The sequence below is a fragment of the Carassius carassius genome, chromosome 4 (assembly GCF_963082965.1).
Source record: "Carassius carassius chromosome 4, fCarCar2.1, whole genome shotgun sequence".
Lineage (NCBI taxonomy): Eukaryota > Metazoa > Chordata > Actinopteri > Cypriniformes > Cyprinidae > Carassius > Carassius carassius.
The window spans coordinates 42911737-42938446 of record NC_081758.1 but is presented as its reverse complement, the minus strand read 5'-3'; the positions used below and the strand labels follow the sequence as shown (position 1 = coordinate 42938446).

General features: G+C 38.1%; 1 protein-coding gene across 8 annotated transcripts in view; it reads left to right on the top strand.

Annotated features, from left to right (window-relative positions):
* Nucleotides 1-26710, top strand: part of LOC132140097 (citron Rho-interacting kinase-like) — a 71126-nt gene that overhangs the window by 20552 nt on the left and 23864 nt on the right. For 7 of the 8 annotated variants that reach the window (XM_059548922.1, XM_059548921.1, XM_059548920.1 and 4 more), the window contains 15 exons: nucleotides 795-914; nucleotides 7205-7375; nucleotides 7992-8045; nucleotides 9855-9908; nucleotides 10007-10147; nucleotides 11171-11296; nucleotides 11727-11822; nucleotides 12752-12868; nucleotides 14519-14628; nucleotides 17974-18148; nucleotides 19522-19719; nucleotides 21666-21719; nucleotides 22984-23181; nucleotides 24337-24530; nucleotides 25783-25918. In XM_059548922.1, coding sequence (XP_059404905.1) covers nucleotides 795-914; nucleotides 7205-7375; nucleotides 7992-8045; nucleotides 9855-9908; nucleotides 10007-10147; nucleotides 11171-11296; nucleotides 11727-11822; nucleotides 12752-12868; nucleotides 14519-14628; nucleotides 17974-18148; nucleotides 19522-19719; nucleotides 21666-21719; nucleotides 22984-23181; nucleotides 24337-24530; nucleotides 25783-25918 — 1944 coding nt within the window. The remainder of the gene's footprint in view (nucleotides 1-794; nucleotides 915-7204; nucleotides 7376-7991; nucleotides 8046-9854; nucleotides 9909-10006; nucleotides 10148-11170; nucleotides 11297-11726; nucleotides 11823-12751; nucleotides 12869-14518; nucleotides 14629-17973; nucleotides 18149-19521; nucleotides 19720-21665; nucleotides 21720-22983; nucleotides 23182-24336; nucleotides 24531-25782; nucleotides 25919-26710) is intronic. The other variant, XM_059548917.1, reaches the window with a different exon arrangement.

Sequence of the window (26710 nt, the reverse complement as noted above, 5' to 3'; positions counted from 1 at the left end):
CTGGTTCAATTTTTTATTACTCCCATTCTGTGATTGATTATTTTGTTTTATTAAATTTGCCTTTTACATGCATTTATTTCCATATTTAAATATTGTCACAATTATTTGCATAAATACATAATTCATTAATATTAAAAATAAAGTGAAAAAAAGTCAAACAAAATTAAATTAAGACTAAATGTAGTTTAAAATAAATTGTATGTGTTTAATTTATTTTATTTCCTAAAATTGCATTTATTATTATTTTTTTTCTTTCATAAAGGAGCAGTTCACTTCCAGAGAAAACCGTTTTCAGATAATTAATTAAGAAATTAAGATTTTGTTTAAACACACAGGATGGAAACATCATTTGCAAATATTTTATGCAATAAAAAGTGAATGGAAACTCCTTCAATAATACGACTTCCGTCTCCCTGTAGATAAACTCATATGCATCTCAAAATAAAACAAGATTTTTTCTACTAACAGAGAAGGTGAAGTTACAGACAGAGTATCTAAAATTACTGAGCGCTTCCTCAACATACTCAAACAATCAAACAAGTTCTTTGAGATTCACAGAGATATTGTGATATTGCATCCTTATCCATAATATATGCCTCCGAAGTGTGTGTGTGCTCACACTTTACTGATGGACGTATCTATTGTTTTATATCAAGAACAGCAAAACTGATTCGGTTTCGTATCTGCGCTCTTGATTTTCTGTCTGTAATGCTAATACCTCACTCTTCATTCACGCAGTTCATTTTCTGTTTTGACCTTGCGTTCCAACCGTGTGTGTGTGTGTGTGTGTATAGAGTCTGAAGCGCAGTCTGGAACAGGCTCGTGTTGAAGTGTCACAGGAAGATGATAAAGCTCTCCAGCTCCTCCATGACATCAGAGAACAGAGCAACAAACTCCAGGAGATCAAGGAGCAGGTGAACAAACGCCTGACTTTAGTGAAAAACACAGTCACACTTCAGATGAGGGAACACTAGTCACTAAACTAGATGCTTATTGGCTGATTATTAGTACTTACTGTATAACCCACATAATGATGCATAACCCTTATCCCAACCTAATACTTAAACATAACTTCTACAGTAATTTACCTTCAGTTAAAAGTTAGGAGTTTATTGAAGAGAAAGTAATCTAGAGTAAAAGTTTTTTTTTAAAGTAGTAAAATCTGCTCATTTAGGCTGCATTTATTTGATAAAGTATAAATTGTTAAATATTATTATAATTTAATATAGTAGTTTTCTATGTGAATATATATTAAACTATAATTTATTTCTGTGATGCTCCGCTGTATTTCCAGCATCATTCCTCCAGTCTTCAGTGTCACATGATCTTCAGAAATCATGAAAATATGATGATTTACTGCTCAAGAAACATTTCTGATTATTATCAGTGTTGAAAACTGTAGTGCTGCTAAATATTTGTGTGGAAACTGTGATGCATTTTATTTTTCAGGATCCACAGATGAAAAGTGTTTATCTGAAATAGAAATATAAGTGTTTTTACTGCCACTTTTGTTCAGTTTCATGCGTCCTTGGTAAATAAAAGTATTAATTTATCACTAAATAGTATGGTTTTATATTTTATGCAAAAGATGCTTCTTTTGGTTGAACTGAAACATTGTGAATAAATGTTACGGATCACTCGGAGACGGAGGAGTAACAGATGAAAGATGTAGTTTATTAAATGGACACAAGCAGAGGAGCGGGAAGTAAGGAGTGGATGGGTGCTGGGATCCGTGCTGGGAAGGAGGGTACCACACACACGGACCGTGGGGTCTTTGGGAGGATCTTGGAGGTAATCCTTGGAGAGAAGACGGAAGAAGAGACTTCGGAGGTTATCCTTGGAGAGAAGGTAAAGAGGAGTTAGTCCTAATAGTTAGCGCAGGAATGATCTTGTCGCGAACGTGACCGGACAATGACTGAGTGCGTGTGTGTGGCTTTTGTAGTGCTGAGGTGGATGAAGGGGATGCGGATCAGGTGGTGGTGATTAGTACTCAGGTGAGGGTGTGCGTCGTGATTGTGTGGAGGAGGAACCTGGCGTGTTTGTGACAGTACCCCCCTCCCCAGGGCCCGCTCCTGAGGGCCGGGGACCCCGACGTCGTGGTGGGCGTCCTCTACCCCTGGGAGTTGGTCGGTTGGGGTGTCTTGAGTGGAAGGTATCCAGCAAGGAGGGGTCCAAGATGTCGTTGCGTGGGACCCAGGAGCGTTCCTCTGGACCGTAGCCTTCCCAGTCCACTAGATACTCAAGCTGCCCACCACGCCGCCGGGAGTCCAGGATGTCCTTGACCGAGTAGGCTGCGCAGTCATCTAGGAGGAGAGGAGGGGGGGCTTCCGTCTCGCCAGGTTCTGTGGAGGGAAGAACAGAAGGATGGTGAGGTTTCAGGAGTGAGACATGGAATGTGGGGTGAATCCGGTACTCGGGAGGAAGTTGCAGTTTGTAGGTGACCGGATTGATCTGCTGAGTGATAGTGAACGGGCCAATGAATCTGGGACTAAGCTTGCGGCAGGGTAGACGCAGGCGGATGTCCCGGGTAGACAGCCAGACCTTCTGACCGGGTTGGTACTGGGGGGCCTCGGAACGGCGAAGGTCGGCTGCCGTCCTGCGTCTACGGAGCGCCCGTAGAAGTTGGTGATGGGCTGCGTCCCAGACCCTCTCGCTTTCCCGGAACCAATAGTCGACCGCGGGAACGTCAGAGGGCTCTCCAGACCAGGGAAACAGGGGTGGCTGGTAGCCGGTGGTGGGTTGACGGAGGGAGTTCTGTGCGTACTCGGCCCACCCCAGGAATTGGTTCCAGGAGTTCTGGTGGCCGTGACAGAAGGTACGGAGGAAGCGTCCGATCTCCTGAACCTTCCTTTCCGTCTGCCCGTTGGACTGCGGGTGGTAGCCGGAGGACAGGCTGATGGCCACACCTAGGAGGGAGTGAAATGCTTTCCATACCCGGGAGATGAATTGGGGGCCCCGATCCGACACTATGTCCTCTGGAATTGCGAAGTACCTTAAGACATGGTTAAACATCAGTTCTGCCGTTTCCATGGCAGTGGGGAGACCCTTCAGAGGAAGAAGACGACATGCTTTAGAAAATCTATCCAAAACAATCAGAATACATGTGTTATTGTCAGAGGGAGGAAGGTCGGTCATGAAACCCACTCCCAGGTGTGACCACGGGCGGTTGGGGACGGGCAGAGGATGGAGTTTGCCAGATGGTAGATGGCGAGGACTCTTGGACATGGCGCAGCTGTTACATCCACTCACGTACCTTCTAACATCCGAGGCCATGTTGGGCCACCAGAAGCGTTCCCGTAGCAACGAGAGGGTTTCATTGACCCCCGGGTGACCAGTGCCAAGTGATGTATGGGTGGCGTGGATGAGAGGAGTGCGACGTGTCCTGGGGATGTACTGGTGCCCTGGTGGGCAACCCGGCGGAGCGTTGGCAGGAGTTTCGGGTGGAGGTAGGGTTTCGGCAGACCAAGTGATAGGGGCAACAATAACTTTGTCTGGGAGGATGGGTTCGGGGTTCTCAGACCTCTCTTCGGGTGAGTAACATCTGGACAGAGCATCGGCCTTGACATTCTTTGCCCCAGGGCGGTACGTGATGGAGAACTGGAAGCGGGTGAAGAATAGCGCCCAGCGGGCTTGTCTGGGGTTGAGTCTCTTGGCTGCCCTAAGGTATTCCAGGTTTTTATGGTCAGTGAGAACTTGAAAGGGGTGTTTGGCTCCCTCCAGCCAATGTCTCCACTCCTCCAGGGCAAGCTTGATAGCAAGTAGCTCCCTGTTGCCAATGTCGTAGTTCACCTCCGCCGGGTTGAGCTTCCTGGAGAAGAAGGCACATGGATGGAGGCGGCTGGGCGTCCCCTGCTGCTGAGACAGGACCGCACCCACTCCGGTGGTAGAGGCGTCCACCTCCACGACGAATGGTAAATCTGGGTTAGGATGCACGAGGAGTGGGGCGGTCGTAAAGGCCAGCTTCAGGGCCTGGAAGGCTTCGGTGGCGGCTGGAGTCCAAGACAGGGACTTGGGCTTCTGACGAAGGAGGTTGGTTAGAGGACTGGTGATGGTACTAAAGTTCTGAATGAATCGTCTGTAGAAGTTTGCGAAGCCCAGGAATCGCTGTAGTTCCTTGATGGTGGTAGGAACGGGCCAATCCCGGACGGCGCTTACCTTCCCCTCGTCCATCCGGATGCCACTGCGGTCGATGGTATAGCCAAGAAACTGCACTGAGGGCTGATGGAATGAGCACTTCTCTGCTTTTAGGTAGAGCTGGAAGTACCTCAGGCGTTGCAGGACCTCCGCAACGTGGCGTCGATGTTCGGCCTGGCTCCGGGAATATATCAGGATGTCATCGATATACACTAGGACGAATTGATGGAGGAAATCCCGGAGCACCTCATGCATGGAATCCTGGAATACGGAGGGGGCGTTTACTAGCCCATACGGCATCACGCAGTACTCGTAGTGGCCAGTAGGGGTGATGAAGGCGGTCTTCCACTCGTCCCCCTCGCGTATCCGGATGAGGTTATACGCGCTGCGGAGGTCCAACTTGGAGAATACAGTGGCACCACGGAGATGTTCTAGGGCCGCTGGGACGAGGGGAAGAGGATAGCGAAACTTCTGAGTAATTTTATTCAGGGCTCTGTAGTCGATACATGGCCGCAAACCTCCATCCTTCTTGGCCACGAAGAAGAAACTCGAAGCAGCAGGGAAGGTAGATGGGCGGATGTATCCTTGAGCCAGCGCCTCCCTGATGTAATCCTCCATGGCCTTCTCCTCGGGAACGGATAGGGGATAGATCCGTCCCCTAGGCACTGGTTCACCCGGCAGCAGATCTATGGCACAGTCCCATGGCCGGTGTGGAGGCAGCTTGGAGGCCCGCTTCGGGCAGAAAACATCACTGAAGGGGGCGTAGCACTGGGGTATGGAGATGGATTGGTTGACGACAGGGCTTTCAATAGAGGTGGTGTAGACTGGTAGTGATTCGGAGGGACGTTCCACGGGAACTGGAGGACGGACGGGGCACCCAGCTATGGTATGCCCCGGAGCTGCACAGTACAGACAAAGATTCTGGGCCAGCCGTCTTTGACGCTCCGCCATAGTGAGGCGGTAGGAGTCCACGACCATGGGCTCGCTGACGTTCTCTGGCCGGCAGAGCGGAGAGGAGGAATGTGCCTGGCCCTGGTGCTCTTCTAAGCACGACTGCATACGAGTGGCGAAGCGGATGGACAGCTGGATGAATCGCTCGAGGCCGATGGTATCCTCGTATGCAGCGAGATGCAACCGCACTCTGGGATCCAATCCTTGGCAATAGGTAGTGAGAAGGGCCTGTTGGTTCCATCCACTAGAGGCCGCCAGAGTCCTGAACTGCAAGGCATAATCATTGACAGACATATTCCCTTGTTTCAAGTTGTATAATCTCTCACCTATAGAGGAGTCCCAGGCAGGTTTGCCGAAAACTTCCCGGAAGTGTTTGATGAAGCTAGAATATGACTGGGTTACAGGATTATTCTGGGTCCAGAGAGAGTCTGCCCATTGTAAAGCCTTGCCTTGTAACTGGGAGATAATGAAAGCTACCTTGGCTCGATCCGTAGGGTACGAGAGCGGTTACATCTCCAGGACCAGTGAACACTGAAGCAAGAATCCGCTGCATTCCTCCGCCGAACCAGAGTAGGGCGCTGGCCGTGCCATGGGACTGGCGTGCACGGCAGGTGAAGGAGGGATGATAGGATCCGCGGAGGTGCTCGCTGGTGGTGGTGATGCAGGTGCTGACATAAGTGTACGGCGGAGTGCATCTACTAATTCCTGGAAGGGATCCGTGAGGCTCATGCTTGTGTCTCTCGGTGCGGGTCCGGTCATCTGTTACGGATCACTCGGAGACAGAGGAGTAACAGATGAAAGATGTAGTTTATTAAATGGACACAAGCAGAGGAGCGGGAAGTAAGGAGTGGATGGGTGCTGGGATCCGTGCCGGGAAGGAGGGTACCACACACACGCACCGTGGGGTCTTTGGGAGGATCTTGGAGGTAATCCTTGGAGAGAAGACGGAAGAAGAGACTTCGGAGGTTATCCTTGGAGAGAAGGTAAAGAGGAGTTAGTCCTAATAGTTAGCGCAGGAATGATCTTGTCGCGAACGTGACCGGACAATGACTGAGTGCGTGTGTGTGGCTTTTGTAGTGCTGAGGTGGATGAAGGTGATGCGGATCAGGTGGTGGTGATTAGTACTCAGGTGAGGGTGTGCGTCGTGATTGTGTGGAGGAGGAACCTGGCGTGTTTGTGACAATAAATATATATAAAACATTCAAAAACCATAAAAAAACATGGTAATAAAACTGAAATAAAATATAAAAAAATTAAATAAAATGTAATAAAAATGTGATAAATTGTAATAAAATTTTATAATAAAATAAAAAAAATGTAGCTAAGATTTAAAATGAACTAAAAATAAAAACTAAGTAAATGATAAAAAAAACTATATTGGTGTATAAATAATGCTAAAATAACTCTAAAATAACTGCTCATGACTAAGGTTATTATTTTTACCTAAAACTATTAAAAACATATCGTTAATTTAAATAAAGTGAAAATAAAGTAAAATATTAATATTTTATGTGGGAAAATAGAAACTAGAACTGTTGGTAAATAAGTTTAAAATAATACAATTTATAAAAAAAATAAAGAAATTAAAAATTTAAAAAAGCTAATCAACAATTTTAATAAAAAACAATATAGAAATAATTTTAAAATAACCAAGGTTTATTGTTGTTGCCTAAAACTATAAAAATAGGTTATTAATTAAAATTAAATGAGGCAAAATGAATTAAATTTAGAAAAAAAAAACTTAGAAAATAAAAATAAGAAAACAAGCTAGAAATGTTGGCAAGAAACTGAAATAATAATACAATTAAATAATAAATGTAATAAAATTACTACAATTTATAAAATGAGCTGTAAAGATAAATATATAAAATGAATTAATATTTTGAATAAAACATTTTAATAATAAAAAATAAATAAATAAAAACCAGTTTTTGTCGGGCTGATTATTGCATCCATGTGCGGTGATATTCACACATTTCTGAGACAATGCTATGGTTTTATTTGAAATAATTTGGTGTGATTCAAAGTAAGTTTCCATGAAGTGCATGTTCTGTGAGTTACTGAGATCATGTGTTTTATGAATCTGACTTCAGCATACAGGCATGTGTGTGTGTGTCAGGAGTACCACGCTCAGCTGGAGGAGATGCAGGTGACCATCAGGCAGCTGGAGGAGGATCTGTCTGCCGCTCGCCGCCGCAGTGATCTGTACGAGACCGAGCTGAGAGAGTCACGACAGACCAGCGAAGAGCTCAAGAGGAAAGCAGCCGAATACCAGCAGAGGATCCAGAAGGTGTGTGTGTGTGTGTGTGTGTGAACAGTTATGATAATACACTTACACCAGCAGTCAAAGGTTTGAGCACATCTGCTCGTTCTTTATTCTGACTAGTTTCAGCTCGTTAGAATAAAAGTGCATTGATGAAAACACTTAAATTACAAAATCAGTCTCTGGGTGTATTTGTAGGAATAGCCAAAAATACATGGCATGGGTCAAAATTATACATTTTTCTTTTATGCCAAAAATCATTAGGATATTAATTAAAGATCATGTTCCTTGAAGATATTTAGTAAATTTCCTACCGTAAATATATCAAAACAAAATGTTTGATTAGTAATATGTATTGCTAAGAATTCATTTTGAACAACTTTAATGATTATTTTCTCAATATTTAGATTTTTCTGCACCCTCAGATTCCAGATTTCCAAATATTGTCCTCCTAACAAACCATTCATCAATGGAAAGATTATTTATTCAGCTTCAGATGATGTACTGTAGAAATCTCAAATTTGACCTTTTATGGGTGGTTTTCTGCTCCAGGCTCATGTATAAACAAACATATTATTATATGTAAGGTTTAAAATGGTTTATAGATTTTTTGATGTGATTCTGATATTTTGGTTGTGTTCAGGCGAAGGAGCAGGGGAAAGCAGATGTGGAGGAGCTGCTCTCTAAACTTGAGAAGGTACTAATCACTCAGTGATTCATCCAGCTAAACGTCCTCTTCTCTGGGATGCTCCTTCATTTCTGATAGAGAGCGTCACTGTAAGATCATACAGGTGCGCCGTTATTATTGTTAATAAACCAGCACTGCTCCTAGCGTGATGCAAAACTGGGAAATATCAGAGATGTGTGTAATGTCTGGGCCTGCAAAACCAGAGAATTTAATCTAAAGAAGTCCTGGACATGTCTTGAGTGAGTTTAAATCCTTGTTTGATTTGCTCAGATGTGTGTGTGTGTGTGTGTGTGTGTGTGTGTGTGTGTGTCAGTGTCAGTCATCCTCGATGTGCTCTTCATGCTGTGAAATCTCTTGCTGGTCAAGTAGCTTAATTTTGAGAGGACACTTCATGAAAAAATGCTTTTAATAAATCTATTAAAACTAAGCAGTTAAGCACCATGTTTTACTGACACGTTGCAGTGCCAAATATTTGTATATTTTTAAAGCTTCAACATATTTGTTGAAGAACCCTTTTAAAATATTTGCGATGTTTTTTTTTTCAGAGCTGTATGAACTATAGATTCACAAAGAACTATAATAACTTTTTCAATTCAAGATTCTACTCTTAATCAGTGCAAAACATATCCGATACGATGAACTGATGAAACGAGAAAACAAACTTTCGTTATGTCGAGATAACGAGAAAATTAAGTAGTTATAACGAGAAAATGACTTTCGTTATGCTGAGATAACGAGAAAATTAAGTAGTTATAACGAGAAAATGACTTTCGTTATGCCGAGATAACGACAAAATTAAGTCATTATAACGAGAAAACAAACTTTCATTATGTCGAGATAACGAGAAAATTAAGTCGTTATAACGAGAAAACAAACTTTCATTATGTCGAGATAACGAGAAAATTAAGTCGTTATAACGAGAAAACAACTTTCGTTATGTCGAGATAATTAGAGAAAATTAAGTCGTTATAACGAGAAAACAACTTTTGTTATGTCGAGATAATTAGAGAAAATTAAGTCGTTATAACGAGAAAACAAACTTTTGTTATGTCGAGATAATTAGAGAAAATTAAGTCGTTATAACGAGAAAACAAACTTTTGTTATGTCGAGATAATTAGAGAAAATTAAGTCATTATAACGAGAAAACATACTTTCGTTATGTCGAGATAACGAGAAAATTAAGTCGTTATAATGAGAAAACGACTTCCGTTATGTCAAGATAACGAGAAAAGTAAGTCATTATAATGAGAAAACATACTTTCGTTATGTCGAGATAACGAGAAAATTAAGTCGTTATAATGAGAAAACGACTTCCGTTATGTCGAGATAACAAGAAAATGAAGTCGTTATATCGAGAAAACAACTTTTGTTATGTCGAGATAATTAGAGAAAATTAAGTCGTTATAACGAGAAAACAAACTTTCGTTATGTCGAGATAACGAGAAAATGAAGTCGTTATAATGAGATAACGAACCTTCGTTATGTCGAGATAACGAGAAAACTACTTTCGTTATGTCGAGATAACGAGAAAATTAAGTCGTTATAACGAGAAAACTATTTTCGTTGTGTCGGGATAACGTGAAAATTAAGTCGTTATAACGAGAAAATGACTTTCGTTATGTCGAAATGACGAGAAAATCTATACAACGAGAAACCAAGAAGGAAAAAAATGATAATGCATGGCCGCTTAGAACTTCCATATAAATGTGTGATTGCTCTCTTGATGTTTGAGCATCCTTCGGTCGGTACTCGGTGATGTCTCTCTGACCGGTGATTACACTCTCCTCACAGTGACATGATGAACTTCTGTGTTACAGACAAACGCCGAGCAGCAGCTGAAGATCCAGGAGCTGCAGGATAAACTCTCAAAGGTGCTGTGTTTGACTCTGCTGCTCTACTCTAGAGGATTTAAAGGTCACAACACATTCTCACTTTGAGCTCTGCGTATGTTTGACCTTTGACCCTGCAGGCGGTGAAGGCGAGCACAGAAGCCACGGAGCTGCTGCAGAACATCCGTCAGGCCAAAGAGCGTCTGGAGCGAGAGCTGGAGCATCTGCGCAGCAAATCTGACCCCAGCGACACACTGCGCAGACGCCTGCGAGAGACCGAGGTGCTGGCATCACTCCGACGCAGGCCGCTGGTGCATTGTGGGATTGACAGAAGAGAGAATCTATTGTGTACACTGTTATCAGCTACTAGACGAGTGAAACACGTCTGCATCAATGTTCACACCATTACAATATTAAATTAACATCATAGTCTTCCATTACTGTAATATGCCTGGATAATTAGCTTTTTTTAAAAACATAGTCATATAGTTCTGAATAATGATTCTTATTAGATTTCACTAGTTAACTACAGTATATGAATTGTGTTTTATTATAAAATACTAAAATGTATATGCTTTTTATTTATTAAATAAACATACACTACTACTTTCAATAGATTGTCTATCGTTTTATGTTTTTGAAAGAAGTCTCTTCTGCTCATCAAGGATGCATTTATTTGATCAAAATGCATAAAAAATAGTTAAATATTATTATGATGTAAAACATCTGTGTTCTGTGTGAATCTGTGTTAAAGTGTAATTTATTTCTGTGATGCTCCGCTGTATTTTCAGCATCATTCCTCCAGTCTTCAGTGTCACATGATCTTCAGAAATCATGAAAATATGACGCTCGAGAAACATTTCCGATTATTATGAATGTTTTGCTGCATGATATTTGTGTGGAAACTGATATTTTATTTATTTTTCAAGATCCACAGATGAACAAAGTTCAAAAGAATAGCTTTATTTAAAAATAGAAATCTTTTCTAACATTATAAATGTCTTTACTGTCATTTTTGATCAATTTAATGCCTCCTTAATTAATAAAAGTGTTAATTTCTTTAAAAAAAATTGTACTTTGGATCAGTAGTGTACATACTACAGCAAATGATGTGTTTTACTTTAATCAATATTTGAATTACAGTAATGGAATTTGGTTGTTGTTGTTAAATGTGTTTAATTGTCTTTAAAATCTTGCAATGCAATTAGCATTTTTTTATTATTATGCAATTACATATATATATATATATTTGTATTTATTTTGGTGTGTGATATGAAGTTGACAGGTTTGGTGTTTGTGTTCAGGAGGGCAGGAAGACTCTGGAGAACCAAGTGAAGCGTCTGGAGATGGTGGAGCGTCGAGAGAATAAACTGAAGGATGACATCCAGACCAAATCCCAACAGATCCAACAGATGGCTGAGAAGATACTGGTGAGAGAGACGGATCAGACTAGCAAAGATTAAACCACTAACACGCCTCCTTAACCAGCTGACCTCTAACACACACACACACACACACACACAGAGGCCTTTGTTAATGTCTGTCTTTGCATCGTCATCCCAGGTTTCCTACAGATTAGCTCATTACAGAACACACACACACACAGTAACAGGATGTTCCATCTGCTGCCACACACACACACACACACACACACACACTCTCTCTCTCCTCTGCACCTCTCAGTGAGGAGAACACACACCTTCATTCTGTCTCGTCGACCAGCACACAACTTCTCAAAGCGAGTTCATTTCTTCACCTGCTGATGGGATTTTGCTGCTGGAAAGTGTTTGGATCTGCTTGTTTCCTGACTGTGTGAGTTTGTGTGTGTGTGTGTGTGTGTGTGTGTGTGTGTGTGTTCAGGAGCTGGAGGAAAACTTGCGGGACACTCAGACTACAGCTCAGAGGATGGAAGCCCATCTGGACCAGAAAGAGCGACTCTATGAAGACAAGATCAAGGTAGAGTTGAGCACAGACGCTTGTAGAAATTTCTATATAGAAATTTCTTTAAGGAATTTTTCTGTCTCCTAAATAAAATAATTAATAAATGGTAAAAAATAATAATAAATTGTCTTTGAATGAATAAAAAATATTTTAAAAATAAAACCTTTTTTATTATTAAATTAATGCTTTTATTCACCAAGGCTGCATTAAATTGATCAAAAGTGAAAGTAAAGACATTTATAATGTTACAAAAGATTTCTATTTCTAATAAATGCTGTTCTTTTAAACTTTCTGTTCATCTGTGAATCCTGAAAAATAAAATGCATCACAGTTTCCAGTAAAATATCGTGCAGCACAACTGTGTTCAACACTGATAATACTCAGAAATGTTTCTTGAGCAGTAAATCATCATATTATTCTGATTTCTGAAGATCATGTGACACTGAAGACTGGAGGAATGATGCTGAAAATACAGCGGAGCATCACAGAAATACATTACACTTTAACACAGAAAACAGATATTTTACATTAGAATAATATTTCAAATTTTTTACTGTAATTTAATCATATAAATGCAACCTTGTTGAGCAGAAGAGACTCCAGACTTTTGAATTATAGTGTATAGATAATGTCAATAATCAAATGTTTTGTTACTTTAATGACCTTTTCCCACATTTCTAATGACCAACATTCAGTTTAATAAATAAACAGTCTGTGAATCAAAATGCTTTGCACTTTACTAGAAAAACACATTTTCAGTGCATACAGTGTTTGTGTGACTAATATTCAAATCAAAGTTGATGGACTGCTTGTGATCTTGTGTCAGCAACATCTCAAAAAGCAAGCATCTTTTCCATCACTTCCCAGCAGCTGAATATACCTGCTGATCTGTTACATGATGATTATCGTGTGAGTGTGTGTGTGTGTGTGTGTGTGTGTTGCAGGTTCTGGAGGCTCAGATGAAAGCAGATCTGGTTGATAAAGACTGTCTGGAGCACAAACGAGCTCAACATGAGGAAGAAGCGCGAGAGAAATGCAAACTCATCAGTGAACAGAAAGCTGTGAGTGTCTCGTCTTTATCTCAAATCAATCTCAGACTCCTGAAGCGTGTGAGTGTGTGTGTGTGTGTGTGTGTGTCTGTGTGTGTGTGTGTGTGTGTGTGTGTGTGTGTGTGTGTGTGTGTGCGTGTGTCTGTGTGTGTGTGTGTGTGTTTGTGTGCGTGTGTCTGTGTGTGTGTGTGCGTGCGTGTGTGTGTGTGTGTGTGTGTGTGTGTGTGCGTGTGTGCGTGTGTGTGTGTGTGTGTGTGTGTGTGTGTGTGTGTGCGTGTGTGTGTGTCTGTGTGTGTGTGTGTGTGTGTGTGTGCGAGCGTGCGTGTGTGTGTGTCTGTGTGTCTGTGTGTGAGTGTGAGTGTGTGTGTGTGTGTGCGTGCGTGCGTGTGTGTGTGAGTGTGTGTGCGAGCGTGCGTGTATGTGTGAGTGTGTGTGTGTGTGTGTGTGTGTGTGTGTGTGTGTGTGTGTGTGTGTGTGTGTGTGTGTGTGTGTCTGAGTGACTTTAACGATTTTAACCCTTAAAGACCTAGAACATTTTTGGGGCGCCTGACACATCTGCACTATTCTTTGTTTTTCAGACCTATTCTAGCAGTCAGCATCAAGTGCCATATATCATTATAAACAAGAGGACTTACAGTTTGTTTAACTAATTTAAAGTCTCAATTTTACTTTCTTTTTCTCAAAGAATTAATTAAATTACAGAATTTTAAGAAAAATGCAAGCAACAGTTGGGTGTTTTTTACTTTGTACTTAAACAGAAACTCTAAAGTTTGGATATTTTTCTTTAGAAAGTTGTGTCTGGGTGATTTACACTTCCAAATAAAATGTTGTTTACATATACCATTTCCCAAGCAAGTTATAGCCATTTATTACAATATTGTTGTCTGCGCTTTTAAGTAAAAAAAAAAAACAGGCAGATTTCGTTAACTAACAATAGAGATGTGTCCAAAAACATTTTAATGAGTAAAGAAAATGGAAAGAGTGTTATTTAATAACAAAACCAAGAAAAACTAAAACTAAAAACTTTTTTTTCTTCTTCTGAGAAATATATTTTCAATCTGAGTTCGATCAATAAACACAAACTATGCAGAATATAGTAAAAACAATTACACAAATTGTCTTATTTAGTTATTAATCATAATAGACATAATATAAATGAGAAATCCGTTGCCTGTATTCTGCGTCAGAATAAATTTTACAGGGACATCGCCTAGTGACCCAATTTAGAAATCCCAGTGCTTTATCAGATATGTACCACTGTTTCATCCTTGGTTTTGATTTGTTTTATGTCAAAGATCTCTGTCGTGTGTTTTTTTGTGCTTTTTTTTGTGAGTTTTCGCATGCAAATGTGTTAGTTTGTGTTTGTATCCATGCGCCTTGATCCAGTTCATTTGTTAGACTTGATCTTTTGGCTGATCACAGACTCACAATGTTTCATATTTACAGTAACACTAGTGTACAGTGTTACATTTGTGTTCTTAGCTCGTGGCTCTAAAGATGTCCTGTTATTAAAAATCAAGTGTGTAATTTACAACACTAGTGACAGAAAATAATCTTTCCAAAACTCTCCGACCGCCTCTTCTGCCCACGCTGATGGTCGACTAATAGATATGAGTAAATCTGTGTCCTGATGCTGGGTGCTTTGTGTGTTTCTCTTTACAGACCATCAAGGCCATGGACAATAAGATGAAGAGTCTGGAGCAGCGGATCGCTGAACTCTCTGAAGCCAATAAACTGGCAGCCAACAGCAGCATTTACACCCAGAAAAACATGTAAGAGTTTGAAACACGATGTCAGAAACCAGTGTTTGCTGGAGGAACACTCTCTCCTCTAGAGAAACTTCATCTCTGGTTGAGCTTGTTAAACAGCCTGAAGGGTAATTAGTAGAAAAACACGTGACTGGTTATTTGAATAAGTTTAATTAATTTCATCAACTATAGTCCACCAAACATTTAAATTTGTTCATTAACTTCTCTCCCTCATGTCGTTCCAAACCCGTAAGACCTTTGTTCATCTTGAGAGCACAATTAAGCTATTTTTGATGAAATCCAAGAGCTCTCTGATCCTGCATAGACGGCAACAGAGAACAAAAATATTAGATTTGTTCAACAATTTCTTCTCTTCCCTGTTGTAGTGCTGATTTATGTCTGAATCCTCGTGTCAGATGTACTTTTTAGTTATCATATTTAACCTCGTCCTGTTTTCTTTTAAAATGTCTGAGCATTTTAGTCAATGAAAACTTTTCGTCACATTTCCTAAAGAGAAATGAAAACTGAAGAAAAAAAAACATATAGCACAAATCAATACAATGTGGCAAAGACAAACAAAAAATATTTTAAAAGTGTTCCTGTAGCTCAAGTGGTAGAGCATTGCGTAATCAAAATGTTGTGGGTTCGATTCCCCGGGAACACAAATTAGGTAAAAACTGTTAGCCTGAATGCACTGTAAGTAGCTTTGGGTAAAAGTGTCTGCTAAATGCATAAATGTAATTTAATTTAACAGTAAATTTCCTAATAGTAGTTCTGAATAATAATGCAGCAATGTTTCTCTATTAAAACAACAGAGGTTGAGTTAGTGCATTTATTCAGCAAACACAATCACTAGTGATGTGATGATTAACCACAAGCTGGTTGAAAATCGATTTAAATATGTGACGATTCAAATCAGTTGAGATGCTAAACAAATCGTGATTCATTTAGGGCTAGGAGTTTATATGAATGTGTGTCTGAGTGAAACCTACTGTCTTTAGAAGTGATGGTATTTTTTATTTTCATCTTGCCTCTGTATAATCCATATTAAAGTTCATAAGTGCAGCGCTGCTTTGTTTACTGCGGTAACCACGGAAACACTGTATCACTGCTGTTCATAAGTGCAGCGCTGCTTTGTTTACTGCGGTAACCACGGAAACACTGTATCACTGCTGTTCATAAGTGCAGCGCTGCTTTGTTTACTGCGGTAACCAAGGAAACACTGTATCACTGCTGTTCATAAGTGCAGCGCTGCTTTGTTTACTGCGGTAACCAAGGAAACACTGTATCACTGCTGTTCATAAGTGCAGCGCTGCTTTGTTTACTGCGGTAACCACGGAAACACTGTATCACTGCTGTTCATAAGTGCAGCGCTGCTTTGTTTACTGCGGTAACCAAGGAAACACTGTATCACTGCTGTTCATAAGTGCAGCTGCTGCTTTGTTTATAGCGGTAACCAAGGAAACGCTTTAAGCTCCATCTGCTGGCAGAGAGTGAATCTGCATCTCGTTCAACTCGTCTGATGTTTCTGTTTCATGCTGATATTTTTATGTATAGTTTCACAAAACTGAAGTCAAACCATTCTGTTTTTGTTTCAAATTTCTAAATTATACAACAAATTTAGATTAAAAACTGCTCATGTTGCAAGTACGCAGCATCTTTGTTCGGATCATGATTGAAATGCAGTGTTTGCTTCTCATTTTAAATGGAAAGAGCACAGACAAAGCCTTATTTTGTTTATATGAAGCGATTTATTTCATTTGTTTTACTTATTTGATTTGGGTCTTGTTTTAAATTTTCAGTTTAGTTTTTTTATTTACATTTGTTTTATTTAAATTGTCTTTTATCCAAAGCGTCTTAACAGATGAGGACAATAGAAATGATCAAAACCAACAAAAGAGCAATAATATGCAATTGCTATATTAGTATATTATTATAGGTATATTAGAATCAAACAAAGAAATGTGCAGCATTTTGTCCAAGCATTAATAAAAGGACACATTTAATTCATAATTTGTCTTAAATATAATTTAGTTTAAATAAAATTTTGGTATAGTTTTTACTTTTTTTAAACACATTTCAGTTTAATTTTTTATAGTCACTGATATTGCAGGTTGATTATAGTCACAGTTATAGTTTATTGACATTGTCGTCTCGTCTTAGTCATGGGAAAAAAGCTTTTTCTAGTCATACTTTTCTTTAATGAGGTGAACACTTCTGTCAGTCTTTGCTGCTTGCTCAGGAAAGTACCACAGTGAAGAAATTTTCGAATAAAGTCATTTTCAAGTATTCTTGTAGCTTCTTTACGTAACGGTTGATGTATTTTAACAATGTTCATACTACCTTTCTGGGCCTTAAAAGGTTTCAGTTGCATTGCTGTCTATGCAGAGTCAGAAAGCTCTCGGATTTCATCAAAAAAATGTATTTGTGTTCTGAAGATGAGTGAAGCTCTTACGGGTTTGGAACGACTAATGAGGAAGAGTAATTAATGAGCCAATAAATTTTTTGGGTGAACTATCACTGTACGTTTTTGTCTCCTTTATTATATGCAATATTGTTAAAAGACGAGAGTCACGAGAATCACAACATTACAAATTTGATTTAAAGTGCAAAAGTGTTTGGCAATCTGACAAAAATATAAGACAGTGACAAGCATTGCACATGGCATGATCAAGCTAAAAATGTAGATGAAACTACCGATTTAAATGTAAATATAAATTGTGCAACATTTCAGAATCAGAATTGAAACATGAAACTAAAACCAACAAATCTTCCAGATTCATAGGTTTTTCACATTGAATTCCGCTTGGAATTAAAATATAAGTTGAAAATAATGTAAGCTGATGGTTTCAGGAAAAGCCTAAACCAATACCAAGTAGTCCTGTCTTTTAAACGTTTATGTTATCATAAAAAACTATGAGCAAATCTATGGAAGAAATAAATGGGATTTTTGGGTGTCAGTAGCTTGGGTTACATGTAGTTTTAGGTCATGTTAGATCAAATATGTGTTTATCCAGAGGATACTTAATCACTTGTTATTGTAGATCTGCAAACTGCAGTCTGGGGAAGCATTTAGCTTGGAACAAATGTTCAATCTGAGCTTCTCTGCTCCATCGTTCAACTTATAAATCAAGTGTTTTAGATGCAATGAGCGATGGAGGAATAGGAGGGCCTGCAATTTAGCCAAACAAAAACAATCTGAGAAACGCCACCCAGGAGATGCACCAATGATTCTCAGGAGGCTTCAGAAATGAGCTTATTGAAGGAGAAATCTAATTCACTCCTTTTCCTGGAAAACAAGACATCGAACACTCGGAAATCTGAGAGATCACGTGTGTAGATCTCAGCGTGTGCTGGTGTTTTTCTCAGGAAAGCTCAGGAGGAGATGATCTCGGAGCTGCGGCAGCAGAAGTTTTACCTGGAGTCTCAGGCGGGGAAACTGGAAGCACAGAATGCCAAACTGGAGGAACATCTGGAGAAGATGAGCCAGCAGGAGCAGAGCCGGAAGAGCCGACTCCTGGAGCTGGAGAGCAGACTCAGAGAGGTGAGCGCAGAATATATGAGACCCTCCAACACAAAACCACTCATGATCCGTTGAGAGATTCAAAATAAATAAGTAATCTCTCCATTGATCTATGGTTTATTAGGATCTGATAATATTTGGCTGAGATGCAACTTTTTGAAAATCTGGAATCTGAGGGAGCAAAAAAAAAAATCTAAATATTGAGAAAATCATCTTTAAAGTTGTTCAGATGAATTCTTAGCAATGCATATTATTAATTAAAAATTAAGTTTTAGGTAGAAAATGTACTAAATATCTTCATGGAACATGATCTTTACTTAATATCCTACTGATTTTTGGCATAAAAGAAACATTTATAATTTTAACCCTTACAATGTTTTTTTTTTGGCTATTGCTACAAATATAACCCAGAGACTCAAGACTGCAGGGTCACAAGGTTTTATTGTTACAATATAAACTTTTACACAGTGGCTGTAATAAAACTTGTTTTCATTCGATTTATTTAAGCATACATTGATGGCTACTGCGATCCTCGTTAAAAAGTGTCAACATTTATATATTTTTATTTGAATTGTATATACAATTTCCATCCTTTTGAATGACACATTTTTAGTTTAACACAAACTAATAAACTTAATGTAATCCACATTTGTCTTAAAAGAAACAGAACGAATAAAAACTAATAGCATGCTTTATTATTAACTATCTGTTTGATTTCATTTAAATCATCATATGTTTAAGATGCATTTATTCAAATTGCTTAGTTTAAAATGTTGAACATTATGGCTTGCAGTATTCATGTAGTTAAAATGTACAAGATTGAAACAAATTATTTTTATTTTATTTTATAATATACATATATAAAGCTGTTTATTGTGTTTTTAAAATGCATTCAGTTAATTAGTACTGTGACAGAAATCTGAGCCGTTTCATTTCTGTAAGACTGACAGACATGCTTGTTTATTAGTTTGTTTTTAAATCCGAATGCATGTAATTTGATATGCACTTCAAATCGATACATGTTCAATATTTAACTGTTTGAATTTGAAAGCTTAGTTTTACATCTAAAATATAAAATCTTATTGTGAATACTACAAGGCAGTAGCGCTGCAAATAATGTTTAATGAAGATTTGTTCATGCATTAAACTGAAAACAGCGCAGACTAAAAGATCTCACTTCGTTGAAATCAATTACAAATTGCCAAATATTGGCGCATCACTAGCATCGACTGTGAGGATTACTGTTTAATGTGTGATTGTTAGAAGATGGAATCCTAGAATACTCACATACTCAATTTTGTGTTATACTCGAAAGCGTTTTGTGATGTGAGAGACATGAGAGCATCGTTGTGATGTTGTTAAAGCAGAGGTGTGTGTGTGTGTGTGTGTTTGAGATGGGTCTGGAGCACGAGGAGCAGAAGCTGGAGATCAAGCGTCAGGTGACAGAGCTCACGCTCTCGCTGCAGGAGAGAGAGTCTCAGATCAGCAGCCTGCAGGCGGCGAGACACGCGCTCGAGAGTCAGCTACAGCAGGCCAAGACTGAGCTGGAGGAGACCACAGCTGAAGCTGAGGAGGAGATCACAGCGCTGAGAGTGAGACACACACCACAGACAATCACACACACACCTTGAGCTGAAACATAGCCTTCACAAACCCCCTGAGATTTCACTCATTTAACAACTCATGTGCATGCTCATGGTTCATGAGCGCATAAGGGATATTATTCTAAAATAAAAAATAAATAAATCTACACACACACATAAATATATTAATAAATGCAATTAATCGCATCCAAGATAAAGTTTTTGTTTACATAATATATGAGTCTGTGCTGTCTGTATTTATGTATATATATAAATACACACACATGCATGTATATATTTAAGAAAAGGGTCATGTTTATATATTTAATATAATATAATAATAATATAATATAGTATAATAATATTTTTATTTACAATATAAATTATATGAATGCAAACATTAATATGTTGGGGGGGGGGGGGGGGGCTGCAAGGCGCAAGGAACATTTTTTGAGTAAGATATAATCCGCACAATTTTGAGTTTTATTTGTGCGCACACAATAAAAAACAAACATTTGTGCTTTTGTAAAATAAAGCAAACAAACAGAATGCACGTTGTCATTCTTTCCCTTCCGTGAACTTGTTTATGGAGCGACGCCACACACTTATGTTTTAAGTCTGTTAGCTTCATTATTTAAGTCATATATATATATATATATATATATATATATATATATATATATATATATATATATTATGAAAACAAACTGTTATTTTTATTTTAGGCCTATTACTTACATTGAGAATTCATTCAATTTATTAATTTGATCCCTCAATTAAATTAAATAGGTTAACTGACCATCGATAGTTTTCATGGATTGCATCTCTTTTCGACATTTAATCAATCATCGATTAATTGTTGACATCCCTAATATATGTATATGTGTGTGTCTGTGTATATATATATATGATAATAAAAACACAAAAAATTTCGAAACTTTAAGTGAAATTAAAATTGATTTTTTTTTTAATCAAAATGAATATTTTAATATATTTTTAATAAAAAAAATGACGACACACACCAAAATGATAAACTTTAACTTAAATTAAAATGTAAAAAAACAAACAGAAAAAACAAAAATATGAATACTATAAAACTCTAACAGCACATCAGTTATTCTAAAATAATACTGGGTTTCAAAAAAAAAACGTATTGTATAAATATATATACAATATATAAAAGTTACACAATAATATATTTATTATGAATTATACCTTATTTTTATATTTAAAGAGTAACTAAACCCTAAAACAACTTTTTTTAGTTAATGATCTATAAGAATGGGGCTTTATTAGTGCTGTTCATTGATTCGAGTAACTTTTTTGACATTTGAGTATAAAGTGTTTTATTTTGGTGTAAAAACGTGTGAGTGCTGCCCTCTTCAGGTTGAACGGTGGCTACTGCAGTTGATTTTTCCTATTGGATTTTGCGGTGGCAAGTGACGTAAGCAGTTTCCAGCTCACCACGCCCCTTGGTACGAGCCACCACGCCCTTGTCAGTATAAGACCATCTTGTTACGTCAAAATCAGTGGTTGCATGCACTTGGCCTAGAGCTGGACTGTGCAAACTGCATTTTACGCGGGAATGCTTCTCCAACGCACTATTCAGCATTTTTCAAATATTGGAAGTGGGAGGAGTCAGGCTCTGACCAGGGGTTTAGTTACCCTTTAAAAAAATACATTTAATATTTTTGATTTAAAGAATTATTAGCTTTTCATTTACTCATGACGGCACTAGCTCCAGTTTGAGAAACCGTGGCATACATAGAGTTTTACCATTTATACTACAGTAGATATATTATTGTGAGGGACTACTGAGCGAGATTTAAATGTGGGAGCGATGAATAAAATGAAAAAACATCCTGTTTAATAGTTCAGGTCAGAAATGGAGCTTTGAAGCAGATATCTGTGTATATGATACACATTCACCTCATGTGTGTGTCCTCCTCCTGCAGGCCCACAGAGATGAGATCCAGCGCAAGTTTGACGCACTGAGGGACAGCTGCTCGGTAAGTGTGTGCTTATCTACACCACGATTTCCCACAATGCCCTGCGTTGCTCTGGAGGGTTGAATATGATTGTTCAGGCTTCAGAATTGAGCAGAAACAGTCCCGATCACTGACCCCAGATCAGGACAGACCTCTCCTTCTGCAGTCTTCTGTATCTCATGGGCTTGCGGTTTTAATTTAATTAAAGGAAGTCTAAATCTATTTACCATATGTTTTTAACCATGTCTTTTTCTAAGTCATCATAGTGAATCGGAATCTCTAAAATTGAGTTTTGATGTCATGTAAAAATGAACTATACATTTTTAAATCAAATATATTTGTTTCATTTAAAAAATTGATTTAATTTGTTTATTGAATCGACTGAGTGCTCTTGGCACTGTTGCTTTCTGTATAATTTTAAGTTAAGAGTGACTAAGTATTTAGTTACATTTATAGTTGCATCAATTATATATTCATATATATATAATACATTTAAATTGTATTTTAAATGTGCACAATATATTTGCATGCATATTTAAATATATACTGTAATATTTAATATAAATATTAACATATACATATTATTATTAATATTGTTTTTTATTAGATAGAATTTTATATACGTGTTTAATTTAAATATATATATAAAGATAAATGATTATATTTGTATGCATAATATTTAAATATACACTATATATTTGTATGCATATTTAAATATATACTGTAATAATTAAATATAAATATTTACATATACATATTACTATTATTTTTATTAAATGTTTGTCTCTCTCTCTTTCTCTCTCTCTATATATATATAAATAGATAGATATTATTTTATATATATAATGTATAATTTTATATATATATATGGTTATATTTGTATGTGTAATATTTAAATATATACTGTAATTTATAAATGTTTGTTTTTCTTTTATTAATTTTTTTTGTTACAGAAATGTGTGTATATATAAATATATGTATTTATAAATCTTGAAAAAAAAGTATATACAGTGTATAAATAACTAAATAATGGCTAAATCTTTGAATGAACAGTGCCTCTTGAGTGTAATTATCTAAAGTCTTATCAGACATAAATATTGAATCGATTAAATTAGGTCTATAAATCTCAGTATTGTGGATGTCTATTTAAGTTGAAATCTTTTCAAACTATTGTTTTAGGAGCTGGTGGTCTCTGCTCTGTTTGGCTGCAGATAGAGAGAACGAGGGCTGAATGAGGAGTGATTGTGTGTTTGATGGATGACCAGAGTTCATGCTCTCTCTGTAGGTGATCACAGATCTGGAGGAGCAGCTGACACAGCTGACCCAGGAGAACGCCGAGCTGAACCAGCACAACTTCTATCTGTCCAAGCAGCTGGACGAGCTGACGCTGGAGAGCGAGGAGCGACTGCAGCTCAGTCAGGACGTGGACCGTCTGCGCAGAGAGGTGGCCGACCGAGAGATGCACCTCAACAACCAGAAACAGGTGCGCAAACGCGTCTGCTCTTCATCTGCACACTCAAACCTCTTCCGATGAACCCAGAGCCTGCACATCTGGAGCCTTTACCCTCACGGCTGCTCAACCGTGGAGCTGCATCCGTTTCTGTTCATTTTCCATTCAACACAGTTCAAATCAGTTACTGTAAATAGGGCCCTATGAAATGCCTTTTTCTTTTCTTTTTCCAAATTCCGATTGTTTCTAAATTCCTTTTATCCACATCAACTCTGGGGACCCACCGGTGGGTCCAATATTGCATATGCCTAATTCTCAAAAAATCAAAATAACAGCTGAAGTGGTTATAGTGTGCATTATTAAACTTTAATTTAACCACTAAAACAGAGTCCCCAAAAAAAAAAAAAAAACATTTTGAAAAAAAAAACATATTTTTTAAACAAATTTTGGACTCTGTTTTAGTGGTTAAATTAAAGTTTAATAATCAAAAAACATGTTTTGAAATCGTGAAACTTTTACAATTTAACAGCTAGTTATTAAAAGTTAAAAATATATATATATTTTTGGGGACCTATGAAATGCCCCCCCCCCCCCCCCCTTCCCAAATTCCATTTAATTCTTTTACGTTTATTTTTTTTTTTTTAGGTTAAATTAACGTTTAATAATCAAAAAGCATGTCTTGAAATCGTGAAACTTGTACGTTTTAACATCATGTTATTAAAAAATTAATAAAAATAAATATATTTTTAGGTTCACTATGAAATACCTTTTTTTTTTTAATGAAATACCTTTTATTTCATGATTCTTGTTTTCTTTTTTTGTCAGTAATCAAATAAAGGCATTAAAAGATCGATAACATTTTTCTCGTAATCCAGTGAAAATTAAACCCTTTAAATGTTTTGAGCAAACAACGAATTGGAAAAAATTGTGATTATTTCCTTAAAAATAAAGTTTTTTAATAATAATTTTATTAGTAGTAGTATTATATTACAATGTGCATTCTACTGTACAAAATGCATATTTGTCAGTCATACTTTCTTCAAGTTTAACCAGACTTTTATTTTGATGGTTTGCCGTGAAGAGTTTTGTTAGTGTGTATATATGATAAATAGCAATGGTGAAACGCTCATAAAGTGACTGTAGATGAGAAATCCTGAGCTGCAGATGCTGCTGGTGTTGTGTTTGCAGAACATCGAGACTCTGAAGACCACGTGCAGCATGCTGGAGGAGCAGGTGGTGGAGCTGGAGAGTCTGAACGATGAGCTGCTGGAGAAGGAGAGACAGTGGGAGAACTGGAGATCTGCTCTGGAGGACGAGAAGAGCCAGGCGGAGCGCAGGACCAGAGACATGCAGAGACTGCTGGACAACGAGAAGCAGAACAGGTGCACACACACATGAGGGCCCTTCTCTACTTCCAGAACGCTTAAGAGATAGATGTGACTCTGCAGCACTAAAGCAGTCTTGAGACTCTGGGGTGTATTTGTAGCAATAGCCAAAAATACATGGCATGGGTCAGAATTATAGATTTTTCTTTTATGCCAAAAATCATTAGGATATTAAGTAAAGATCATGTTCCATGAAGATATTTTGTGCATTTCCTACTGTAAATATATCAAAACTACATTTTTGATTAGTAATATGCATTGCTAAGAATTCATTTTAAACAACTTTAAAGATGATTTTCTCAATATTTAGATTTTTTTGGCACTCTCAGATTCCAGATTTTCATCATTGGAGAGATGATTTATTCAGCTTTTAGATGATGCATAAATCTCAATTTGGAAAATGTGACCCTTAGGACTGGTTTTGTGCTCCTGAGTTTGTCCGATCTTGTTCAATGTGAATTTTTCCGTCTCTTAAGATGATTAAAAAAAAGAAAAATTGAAGCATAATTTTGACCATTTTAAATTGTCAATGCTTTTGTTCGTCAAGCATGCATTAAATTGATGAAAAGTAAGTGATGACTGTAAAGACATTTATAATGTTAAAAAATATGAATGCTGTTCTTTTGAACTTTCTGTTCATCTGTGAATCCTGAAAAATAAAATGCATCACAGTTTCCAGTAAAATACTGTGCAGCACAATTATCATCATCATATTATCATGATTTCTGAAGATCATGTGACACTGAAGACTGGAGGAATGATGCTGAAAATACAGTGGAGCATCACAGAAATAAATTACACCTTAACACAGATTCACACAGAAAGCAAATGTTTTACATTAGAATAATATTTCATAATTTTTCAAGTATTTTTTGATCAAATAAATGCAGCGTTTTTGAGCAGAAGAGACTTAAAAAAATGTATTAACCCAAAAGTTTGAATGGTAGTGTGTGTACGTTTTTTAAATGCATGCTGCACGTGGTCTTCAGAGTCTCGATGTTCTGCAAACACAACACCAGCAGCATCTGCAGCTCAGGATTTCTCATCTACGGTCACTTTATGAGCGTTTCTTTTTAGAAAAACTATCGTCATTTATACACACTAACAAAACTCTTCATGGCAAAAACCAACAAAATAAAACTCTGGTTAAACCTGAAGAAATTATGACTGACAAATATGCATTGTAATGTAACACTACTACTAATAAATAGTTGTAGGTGCAGGTGTTCTCATCCGTTGTGTTCCTCAGGTTGCGAGCGGACCAGCGCAGCTCAGAGTCTCGTCAGGCGGTCGAGCTGGCCGTCCGTGAACACAAGGCTGAGATCGTGGCTCTGCAGCAAGCACTGAAAGAGCAGAGACTGAAAGCTGAGAGTCTGTCTGATACTGTGAGTGACTCCGGCCTCCGTCTGCAATATCAATACATTACATTTACATTTAATCATTTAGCAGACGCTTTTATCCAAAGCGACTTACAAATGAGAACAATAGAAGCAGTCAGGTCAACAAGAGAACAACACCAGTATACAAGTGCCATGACAAGTCTCAGTTAGTCTAGTATAGAACACATAGCCAGGTTTTTTTTTTTATAAATTAAAAGACAAGAAAAGGAAAAGTGCTAGTGTTAGTTGGTTAAGAACTGTCGAAAAAGATGAGTCTTTAGATATTTCTTGAAACCTGAGATTGGGAGGTCATTCCACCAGCTGGGCACAGTCCAGGAAAAGGTCCGTGAGAGTGATTTTGAACTTCTTTGGGATGGTACAACAAGGCATCGTTCACTTGCAGAGCGCAAACTTCTGGAGGGCACATAAGATTTAACCAATGAGTTTAGGTAAGTTGGTGCCGTGCCAGTGGCCGTCTTGTAGGCAAGCATCAGTACTTTGAATTTGATGCGAGCAGCTACTGGTAGCATGTGTAACCTGATGAGGAGCGGAGTAACGTGAGCTTTTTTTGGCTCATGGAAGACAACCCTCGCTGCTGTATTCTGGATCAATTGCAGAGGCTTGACAGTACATGCAGGAAGAGCCAGGAGAGCATTACAATAGTCCAGTCTGGAGAGAACAAGAGCTTGGACAAGAAGTTGGGTTGCTTGCTCTGACAGGAAGGGTCTAATCTTCCTAATGTTGTATTAGGCAAACCTGCAGGACCGGGTCGTTGTAGCAATGTGGTCTGTGAAGCTT